The sequence below is a fragment of the Crocodylus porosus genome, unplaced genomic scaffold (assembly GCF_001723895.1).
Source record: "Crocodylus porosus isolate Cpor-Errol unplaced genomic scaffold, CroPor_comp1, whole genome shotgun sequence".
Lineage (NCBI taxonomy): Eukaryota > Metazoa > Chordata > Crocodylia > Crocodylidae > Crocodylus > Crocodylus porosus.
This window is the reverse complement of record NW_017728950.1, coordinates 64,421,626-64,433,245: the sequence shown is the minus strand read 5'-3', so window position 1 is coordinate 64,433,245 and position 11,620 is coordinate 64,421,626. Positions and strand designations below refer to the sequence as shown.

The 11,620-nt window shown below is 41.0% G+C and overlaps 1 protein-coding gene across 1 annotated transcript in view; it reads right to left on the bottom strand.

Moving 5' to 3' along the window:
• Positions 1-545: 545 nt before the first annotated feature.
• The window catches only part of CUNH9orf85 (chromosome unknown C9orf85 homolog), a 43,916-nt gene continuing 32,841 nt past the window's right edge, over positions 546-11,620 (bottom strand). Inside the window, exons 3-4 of the mRNA XM_019555309.1 lie at positions 3,902-4,015; positions 546-3,116 (exon numbers count right to left, since the gene is read on the bottom strand). Of these exons, the coding sequence (XP_019410854.1) occupies positions 2,912-3,116; positions 3,902-4,015 (319 nt within the window). The 3' untranslated portion in view covers positions 546-2,911. The remainder of the gene's footprint in view (positions 3,117-3,901; positions 4,016-11,620) is intronic.

The window sequence follows — 11,620 nt, the reverse complement described above, 5'->3', positions numbered from 1 at the left end:
GTTTCCCCACTACAGAAAAGTTGTGGACTAATTGGAGACAGTCCAATGAAGGGAAATAAAAATGACTCGGGGAGCAGGGCACATGTCTTCTGAGGAGAGGCTCAGGCAACTGGGCTTATTTAGTCTGGAGAAGAGAGGGCGTTTAACAACAGCCTCCAATTACTAGAAAGGTGATTCCAAAGATGAAGCTAGACTCTTCTCAGTGGTGGCAGATGACAGAACAAGGAGTAACTATCTCAAGTTGCAGCAAGGGAAGTTTAGGTTAGATATTAGGAAAAACTTTCCCACCAGGAGGGTAGTACAGGATAGCCTGGAACAGGCTATCTAGAGAGGTTATGGAATCTCTGTTATAAGAGGTTTTTAGACAAAGCCTTGGCTCAGGTGATATAGTTGGGGACAGTGCTACTTTGAGCAAGTGGTTGGACTAAATGACCTTCTTGAGGTCCCATCCAACCCTAATTTTCTATGATTCTATGATCATTTCTAGTATTAAATGTCCCAATAGAAGGTAGAAGAATTCATGTAATCAATTATATAATCTGTAATAAAGTTTTTATGTTCATTAATAATATAACCTGTCCATAAAAGACACTTATTCCTAATCCCAAGAAACTATATAAAAAAAGCATAAACACTAGTTTAAGACAGATGTTTTTGTTATCCATTTTGCCTATCACCTTTCATTTTTATTTGGTGTATTCTTGTTTTTGTGTTGCAAAGCATCCTGTTTACCTTCTGTAGTTACCATTCATCATTTTGTATTTTAACAATTATCACGCTTCTCCTAACTTTTCTCTTAACTGAACAATCCTAAACCTTTCCACCTCTTCCCCCATGGCAGATTTTCCATGCCAGATTTTTGTTCCCTTTTTCTTCAAGCTTCTTCTCTTTTGAGAACATTTTGCAGAAACCAAGCTAAAGAGCTATAGCAGACAGGAAAGTTGAAATAATTTTCGTGTCCTGTGTAATGAGGATCCCTTCAAATTATGTAATTGGTTTTCCCATCAAAGCAAGTAAAAACTACAGTCGTCACTTGCTCCTTACAAACATCACCTCTACTATCTTCTTATTAAGGTCCTTTTATTATTGCCTGGTGTCAGAAAGAAGCATTATATTATGACTGTCAATTCTCTAAACATTTATAGAACCATCTTGATATCTGCTTTTTCTCTATCTTTGCTTTAATCCCACCATTTATAAATATCATTTCCAGAAGATCTTGGTGTTCCCTTGACTGACATGGGCCAAAGTCACTGCCGAATCCAGGTCTCGTGTCCCACAGAAGGATGGGAATGCATTTGCCAAAGCATCCTCAGCTTTAAAAGCCTTTTGGTTTTTATACTGCTACTTCCTTTATTATTTTAGGTTCAAATGATTTAAATTGGGGGTGTCAACAAAATGGTCCATAAGCCAGACCCAGCCTGCAAAGCTGGTCCATTTGGCCTGCCAGGCTACCAGGAGTTCTGGGTCTCCAATAGACATAGCCATTGTTGGCAAAAGGGGCAAGTGAGGGTTTTGCAGATTCACCCATTGCTTGCCCTGTGGTCACTGGACCTCTGCTGTTGCCTCTGGGCCCCTGCTAGCCCCTGGTTCCAGATCTGACTGCTGCTTTAAACTATCCTACAGATGACAAAACTTGCATCAAGTAAAATGGGTTTTAGATTTGCAACAGACCAAATACTTTTCAGCTCTTAATGTTGCTGCTCTTTATGCAGAACTCTTCGCTTTAGGCCTCACCTTTGGCAAAATATCTACTTTTGCTTGCCTTTGGTACCTTACACATAGCTCCTTTCACAATTTGGCGACTGCAATTCTTTTTGTCAATAAACTAAAAAATGCAGGTTATGACATTGTTTTTCCCTCACCTTCATGGGTGCCAAGAAGTTGAACTCAAAGCATAACTTTCCAGTGGGGATGTAAAAGTGGGCAGTTCAGGCATAGTTTGCCATGGCTCATTGCTTTAGTCAGACAGGACAATGACCTATGGTCTTCCAGGCTTTTGTGTAGTGAGGAGTTCCTAACTTAGAACAGCACACATTTGTGGCCATAGAGCCTACAGAGTCACTGGGCAGATAAGAGTACACTGACTAATTATCAAAAAGTTTTGAAAGATGTTTTCATTTCCATACTAAATGAACCATCTTCTGTTCCCAGCAACATTAAAGGCATTGTCTTCAAAGGGTTTGCTACATCTTTAAAAAATAAAACTTATTACAATTACAAGCCTTTTCCTCATTACAACTTTTTTACTCCATATTTTTAATATTTCTCCATATGTAAAATACTTTAATTGCTCAGAATTCATTAAAGAAATGGTATCTGAATAAGAATAAAGAATTCCAATACTGCACTATCCACTGTAGCATGAAAAAAAATATAAATGCAGTTTTACAGGTGTCTCAGGGAGTGGGGGAGGATGCGAGTGCTAAGGTGCACAGCTGATCGCCCACAGGTCACAAGTTCAAGGCCACAGCAGAAGTGCTCACAGCAAGGCCTGGCAGAATCCAGCAAGTCTGTGATTTCTGCTAAACACCTTGTCACAAGGACATGAAAAAGGAAGGAAAGGTGCATTACTAGGTGATGCTGTGAGTTGTTCACATTGTACTGAATATGAGACAATTCCAATTAAAGATACTCTATTTCTACGCTTTAAAAATTATCCTATCAATTCTCTCTAGAAGCAGATACATTGTATATAAAAAAATCAAAATCTACTTATTATATTGCAAAATGATGCTCTTTACACAAGACATTTTATTAAACAAGAGACACTTCAGATACAAAGAGCAGACATTATATATATCAGCAGTGTTTTGAGTCCTCAAATTTCAGGCTTCATTTTCAGAGCGGAAATACAAAACCAGAAAACTTTTTCCTTTGATTGTACAGTCTCTTTATAGCCTTTTGAATTTCAGCTTTTCAGACTCCTTTCAATTTTCATATTTTTAAATTTTTCCTTGAACACATCAGGATCATCATCATCATCCTCCACGTCATCTAAGAAAATGTCAAAATCTGGTTCATCAGTGCCTTCCTCCAATTGATCTTTTCTGCTCCTCTGCCTTTGGTCATTCTCATCTGCTGCATTCTCAGTTTGTTCTGATCCTTTGTTAATCCTAAAAACAGACATGACAGTATTATTGACTAATCTTTTAGAAATTAATTATTAAAATGGGAGAGGGAAGGAGAGTCTTCTTTTAAAAATATAAACCATGCTACTTCTATGCTGAATGGAAAAAAGGAGTAAAATAATGGAGAGAAAGAAGCCAAGTCCCTGAAAAAAAAAATCTATGAATAGTTCAACCAATCAGACTTCTGCTGGCCATAAGCCAAGCACAGCAAATTAATACAGGATGCTCACTAAAGAGAAACTGCTGGCACAAGAGTAATAAAAATCCTCAACAGCATTATGGTTGCTGTACTCAATAGCCACCCTTGTCTGATTTCTGTTTTCTGTTCTCTCTTAACTCTGAATCATCGGATGACAGACTAAATTCAAAACAGTCAATTAGTTTCAGCATATTTTCAGGCACTCAATAATTTAATCCATTTTACAGTATCATGGTCTACAGAAGGAGGTGCTATTCACCTTTTAATATTATGATAATGAATGTGTTTTACTTGAACAAGGCTTATTGAGTCTGATCTTCATCCCATGAAAGATAATGAGAGTTTCACCACTAGTTTAAGCAGGGAAAAACTGAGGCCATTGTCTCTTATTGAAATTCCATCAGAATAATTTATGGCTTAAAAACAAATGGAAACTGCCAGATTCCTGCTGTATTTTTGACCACATAGCCTTATGTTACTTTATGCCATATTTCCATTTGTTTTTAAAAAAGAAAACACATGATACACACTTTATGGAGGTAAGTAATCAAGCTTTCAGATATCTACTTACGGGATTACAATTTCTTCTCCTTTTCCACACTTAGCACAAACATCTAATTTACTAGCACATGGTCTACAGATAATATGGTAAGAATCTTTTACAGTCTTCTGGAGGCATTTGACACTGTAAAAAGAAGGAAAACAGTGTTGATACATTATTTGTGGATAATTATGAATAGAACATTTTATTTTACACATTTTCAAATGGACCCATTCCATGTGATCATTAGAAATTTTTAATTGATACCAAAATGGAAGACTTTTTCCTTCAATTATAGTCTTTTGTATATGAGCCAATTTCATATGAGTTGTACTACTTTTTGAAACTTAAAATCTCAGCTGTAATGAACAGTGCTATAATTTGTCTGCGCTCTCACCTTTGTAAATGTCAGTGTTGCAAAATCAGAACTAAAACAGGGTAAAAAAAATGAGAACATTTCAATTCATAAAACCACTTTCCTAGCTTCTTAATTTAGCAAGCTATTTGCTTGAAAGCTGAACAGCTTTACCTATTTCTGTGGCTTAAAAAAAAGAATAACAAAAAACCTGAATACACAACAAAAACAAGTTTGCCTAATAAAAATACAAACTACTGATGCAAAGAATACATCATACTCTTTTCTAATTTCCCAGTGCAACAAATGTGGTCTTTTCTTGCGTTCATTTTTAAAGTCTGAGCCTCTGAAGAATGATGTAGTGTCCTGATCAGCATTCAGAATATGTAGAGCAGGGGTCAGCAACCTATGGCCTGGCTGTAGGCCAGATTTGATTGAGGAAAAGATTGGATCCAGCCCATGATCCAGTCCATGTTTTACTAATGGCACAATGATCCCCAGGTGCAAGCTCCAGCCTGGCTTCTGTGTTCTGCATTTTACTAACAGCGGGCTAATTCCTTGCTGCCTAATTCCTTATTGCCAGCTCCTGCAGAAAGCTCCTTGCAATTCTGGTCCTGTGCAAAGGGCTGCTCTGTCCCACCACGCTGAAGTTACTGCTCAGCAAATAGCCACTCAAATTGTCCCTTCCCATATCTTTTAAAAGAGGCTGCATTGTTGGGTAGGAAAACCCCTCTGTACATAGCTAGTACAACTGAGGTGCAGCAGCGAATGCCACAACTGGTTTGATTGCAAGGGGTGGCCTATCATTAGTAAAAGGCTGAAAACCCCTTGACATAGACTTCGGCTGTGCCCTTTTGCTTCCAGTTTGTATAATCAAAGCCTGCCCTTGACGTATCCGAGGTTTTCTTTTTTGAACAAAACCCCAAAATATATTTCTGATGTTATGCTCCTAGGAGATCCCTCCCACATAAAAGCCTGTTTCTCATTTCTGGAACTATACAAGGTCTTGCTTAAGGAAAGGTTCAAGCAATCAGCTTTCACAATGAGTCTTGCACAAGTCACTTAACAGATTGAAGGCCAATTCAAAAGTGTTCTTTCAGGCCTTCTAAGGAGAGGTGCCCTTGTCATTTAGCCATTACTTTGTTAGTACGCAAGGAGTTCTAAACCACAGTTTTCATGCAAATATGCCCAGATATCAAATGAAAGCAAAAGCAAAACTTTCAAACTAATGTAAAAAAAAGCTACACTATGAAGGAACAAAAACTTGAAAATACCAATAAAATTCCCTAAAAGCTTAGGGAAGGATCCGAAGATAGGATAAGAATTGGTGAGTGATCCGGAGGTGGAGGCGTCCATATTCTCTATTTCAAAGCACTGCTTCAAGGGGAGACCATGGATGCAGATGTGTATGTTGATGTGCAAGCTTCCTAAGGTGTGTGCTCATTCTGTCACAGTCATTGCAACCATGCAAAAAGCTTCAAGGGGAGTATGAACTGCTTCACACTGAAACTGCACAAATGCCTGAGCTACCTCCACCCTTCCCTATTCTGGGATCTGCCAAACTTCGATGATGGAAACTCATGGACCTGAGATTCTTACAGCTTCTTCCTTTAAAAAACCCCCAAACAAACAAACAAACAAACCCAAAACCCACTTTGACCCTGGAAAAAAAACCCAAAACAAAAAGAAGCAAACCAAAAGCCACACAATCCCCCCGAAATCATTAACAAAATAAAGGTTACAAATTATATAAACCTGCACAATACAAAAAGTAAAGAAATAAACAGCAAGAGTCCTCTAAACCAACAATGTCCTGCCACATCCCAAAGTCCCTTTGCATCCTGGACATCAAATGGGCAAATGTTTTTTATAAGACTTTTGATGATAAAGAATCAAATGCACAGTTTTCCTGTGAAGTTTAAGGTTTGAGCTTTTCCTAAATTGTCTGTGTTATGTAAATGTAATCCCCCATCAAATGGATTTTAGCATCAATGCTACTTAATTTTGAGCTCTGCAGTTCAGAGATTATAGCCATGTGAGTACATACTAAGTCTGACAATGGAAATAAACTTGCATTTGAAATCTGCCTTTTAAGCAAACTGTGGTGCAGCTATCCTGTGACAAAACAAGTGCTTTATAGCTGGACTCAGGGCACTTGGACAGCAAATAGAGAAAGCAGCACTAGAAAGAAGCTATCAGATCCCAGCTACAAAGCTCATGAGGACAGCTACAGGAGCGCAGTGGAGAATGCTAAGCACTAGGAAAAGGCAGCAGAGGGGCTGAACTTCAGATCTCAAGAGACAGGGCTGGATGGCTGAATGGAGGAGACTGGAAGCTGGGTTTTCCTGCTGGCTTCTCTACACTTCAAATGTTACTAGAAATGATAAGCAGTCTACTGGACTGAGACCTCTTCATACCCAATGATAAGCTTTAGACATTATTTTAAGACATTTCCTAAAAGAAGCTCATATTAGTACTTATAATTAAAAAAAACCTCTCACATCCTGTATGACACTAAGTATGTGCAATTTATGACCAGTGTTTTATGGTACTCTCAAAAAGGATTCTCTGTCTCTTTTACTGGCATACATATTCATTAAGTTCACTCAGATTTGGCTAGAAAATTCTTAACATTTTGGTTACAGACGCAGATTTGATTAACTGACTCCAGCCTCCCAAACTAAGTCACACATACCAACATCCTTTCCTTTTTTGTGTCCTTGAGATAAGGTATTTAGCAGAATTCTCAAATCTGTTGGAATCCAAAAGGGCTGTGCCATGAAGCACTTGTGACCTCTGGACTGTCAATCCAGGCTAGGGATATCAGACACTTTAGGGCTAAGTACAGATAGTCAAAAAGCCTGAGGCTGAATCAATTCAATCTTCACAGGTTAGTCTACACTGCGTAGACTGAACTGATATGTAAGTGACCAGACATTCACTTTTGGTACTGGAAATGCAGCCACATGCCTGCAGTGGCCCAGGCCAGAAGCTGGGGGTGCTAGAACATGCCTCCCTGCTCAGCTGGAGCAGACAGCTTGGGACAAGACTAGCCCACCAACCCTGCAAGGGGGGTTGCAGGGAGGTGCAAAGCATCCTGGGATGCTGGGGGACTGTCAAAAAGAGGCCAAAGTCAAAAAGATTTTCCTACGTTTAATGTTGTATTCTACTATTTTATATTGCTTAATTTTATTTATTTCTATTTTTTGCATCTATCATGTGTTTTATTCAATTGGACTTTTGTTAAAATTAACAGAATGTGTAATTTCATTGTATACTTTTACCAATAATCACAAATCATGGTAATTTTATTATGTAATTTTACTGTTAATTCTATTATATCACTTTAGCAAAAGCTGTAAATCAACTACTGCTGCTATTACTTTTTACATCTGAATTTGAATTTCTAATTAAATAAAATCTTCCCACCTTTGAAGTACGTTAGCTAGACAGGTTGTGGAGTTTACATCCCTGGAAATTTTTAAGAAGGCATAGTTTAGATATGGAGGATCCTTCCCTGAGCAGAAGGTTGGATTGGATGACCTCCTGGAGATCTTGGCCCAACTTTTCTATTATTCTGTGATTCTGCCAGGGAAAGCAATGTACATCAATGAAAAATACTATGGGAAATTGAACTTACAAGTCAAGAAGTTTTCCCTTTCTCAGCTATCCCATATGTTAACCTGCCCCACATTGCTGAGAAGCAGCGAACAGTCTATCATGAATGAGGCTCCCAGAAGTCCACAAATGAAAACCAGCAAAAAGTCTTAACTGATGGAAACTAGCTGTGATAAAACAGAAAAAAAGTATCCTAAAGGACCTTATGACCAGAACCTATATATAAAGAAAACAATCTACTTTACAGTCGTTTAAAATTAATCAATCAAAAGACCCTGCACAAGCACTCCAATTTTGGGGGGGAAAAGCAGCTCCCTATAGACACATGATATAGTGGTATCTGGTTTAAATAAGTCTAGATTCTGAAATGAAGGGAAAGATTTTTAAGAATGTGTGGGGGAGCTTCTTTGAGTTGTAGGCAAGGCTTCTGGATTACTACTTTAGTCCCTTTGTTGGAAAAATGCTGTTGCTCTGCGCCGAGAGACTAACATTTTTTATTACAAAGTGTGGAAGTTTTCTATGCACATACAAACAATTAAAATGGTGAGGCTGGAAAACTCAACTGCAGCAATGGCTGCACACTTGAAACAAGCAAAAAATAAAAGCCTGAGATAGCTTAATATTACTAATTAAATTCCAGAAGCAAAATCTACTTTATGTTGATAATACCCTGGTTAGGAAAATCACTTCCCAGAAAAGCTGTTGGATGTTTGTTTTGCATAAGCAATTTGCACTTAGGCCATGGGCTCAGGGTTATCCTTAGCTCCCCAGGCCACATCACTGTGCAGTGCCCCACCGCTTACTGCAGGGACAAGCAACGAAAGCCAGGAGGGAAGAAGAGCTTATCCAGAAAGATAAGGGGAGTGGCAGCCAGATAGGATACAGTTATAGGTTCTAGCACAGGGGCGGGCAATTATTTTGGGCGGAGGACCGCTTACCCAGTTTTGGCAGGCTGTCGAGGGCCGCACGGGTAGCCCCGCCCCTTCACAGGTGCCCTGCCCCCTGGTCACCATCTTGGGACCAATGTCCCAGGGCCAGCATCAGTGGGGCCCAAAGCGAGGCATGGGCTGGCAGGGGTCAGTGGAGCTGGCCTGGGCTGTACCAGCAGGGAGAGGGGGGAGCTGGCCCGGCTCCATAGAGCCCCTGTCAGCTGGGACCCAGCACTCCTGCCACCCTGCTCTGGGCCCCACTGGCCCCGACCCTGGGGGTGTGCCCCCGTGCTCCCGCTGGCTCCCCGCCCACTCACACCCACTGCCCCCCAGCCCTGTGGTACAGGTGGGGGACAGCACAGCCCCAACCCCCTGCTTGCCAGGGAAGAAGCTGATGCTGAGTGCAAGGAAAAGTGGCCCCTCGCTCACCCCATGGCCAGCACTCACAGCCCATGCGGGGCTGTTTGGAGCAGGCACAGGCAGTCCCAGGTGGGCTGCGAGCGGCTGCAGTGTGAGGCACCAGCCACATGACTGCTCTTCCCTGTGCTCAGCACCAGCTTGTAACCCAGCCCTGCTGCCAGCCTAGCAGTAGGGCCAGCTTACGAGGTGGTGCTGAGCGTGGGGGGTGGGGGAAAGCCCCATGCCTGGTGCCCCATGCTGCAGCTGCTCGCAGCCTAGCTGGGGCTGCCTGTGCCTGTTCCAGACAGCCTTGTGAGGGCTGGAGTGCCTGCAGCAGGGAGTGCCGGCCACGGGGTGGGGGAGGGGCCAATTTTCTCTGTGCAGGGAAGGAGCCCAGGGAAAAGCTGAGCACAGAGGGAAAAGCAGTCCCTCCCCTGCCCCATGGCTGGCACTCCCTGCAGCAGCTGCTTGCAGCCTGCACAGGGCTGTCCGGAGCAGGCACAGGCAGTGAGCAGCTGCAGCACGGGTCACCAGCCACGGAGCAGGGAAGGGGCCACTTCCCCGTGCTCCTTCCCTCCCCACCCTTCTCCCCTCACACTTACCTGTGGTTCTGGCATGGGGCAGCTTCATGCTCCCAGGCCAAAATCCTCGGCTAGGAAGGCAGGGCCAGGCAGGCCCCACTGTTGTTGAAGCCCACCGGGCTTCCCCTGAGTCCTACTGCCCTTGGTTCCTGTCATTTTTGACAGGAACCAAGGGCAGAGAAATATTAATTTTCTACATTTTTTTAGGGGCCCCGTGGGCTGGATAGAATGGCCTCATGGGCTGCATCCAGCCCACAGGACGTATTTTGCCCACCCCTGGTCTAGAATGAGCTGGAGGAGGGTGACTGGGAAGTGTAACCCGTTAAATTATTTAGAAAGTCTGTGGGCCAAACAGCCTTCCAATCAATTTACAAATGATAACTACAGATAGCCCAGGACAGCCTTATTCAGGATGAGCTAAGATTTCCCTTTTGATGTCCAAGCTATGCAATTTCATTTTTTCCTACCAACAAATGAGATTTTGGAGGAGGAAAACCCCCCAAAAAAGTCTTGGTAAATGTGAAGATTGTGAAAGTCAGAAAATGGTTTTCGAATGAGGTTAGGATATGGTCACATTGTTACCTTGTCTGTTTTGAAAAAACTGAATTCATGCCCGGAAATAAGAACCTGAATTTCAATTACTTATCTTGCTAGAGTAACTGCCACTAGGACAAAAGTCTTCATTGTTAAGCAGTATGAAGAACAAAATGACACTGGTTCAAGCAAAAGACACTATCAGTAATGTGAGAGCCACATTTAAGACCCGTGAAGAATAAGGTTTCTTAGAAGTGGAAACATTTGCAGCAATCCTTTAAGAATTTGAACTTCCTGGTGTGAAAAAACAGAACACACTCTTGCTGGAGCATAGCAAACCAATATTGCCACTAAATTAAAGGAGTTAGGAAAAAAATAGCTCTATGCAGACACATGCTGTAGTAGTATCTGGCTTGGTAAAACCTGATTGTTTAAGAGATAACAAATAATCCAGAATTAATGGGATGGCATCTTACTGAATTACAACCCTTTGGGGATTCTCATAACCAAAAACATTTCCACTTGGCCGTGAAAGGGCTCCTAGCAGAAATTTTTCCCACTCTGTAATAAGATATTCTGAGCCTCCGGGGAGCATTTTTTTACCATAGTGATACCACCCATGTAACATCAGGTGAAAAGGAAATACTGGCTCAGACTAACAAACCTTGTTATGATTCTGAGTTATTGGGTCTCTTGAAGAGCTATGAAACACTAATTGGAAAACTGAGGAAGATCCGAGTATAAGAATATCTTTTTCATGTTACCACCTCCTTACTCTACCGCATGATCCTTTCCCTCTCTTCTTCTGAAATAACCAAAATGAAAGGCTCTAGATTTTTTTTCCAGAATATAACCTGAAATTGTTAGAAGTACATTTCAAACTGGAGCAGAGGTTGTTAAAACCCTGACAAAATAGTTTTTATTACTGGTAGACTTTTTTTTTTTTAATGAAAAATCCTTTATTGAAGGGAAAAGTCAACCCTGTAAAATGGTGGAGGTTTCTCCCTGAAAAAGAACTTTTGCTTCCTATTTTATTAAAATGAGAAATAGTTCCAGATACTGTATTTTTCCCCTAAAAAGGAAAAGTTTTAAATAAAAAATGGGACAGTATTGATCTTTTTTCCTTGAAATAAATACCTAAAAAATGAAGAACCAAGTTGATCATATACCATTTTTGCTCAAACAGAAGATGACCCTGCTTATAAGATGACCCCCACAATAATTAGATTCCATATATGGAAAATTTATAAATTTGTTATAACTTTCCAGGTATAGAATCTAGTTACTGAAGGTTTGCTTTGAACGTGTCCCCCTCACACTGCTACAGCTGGGA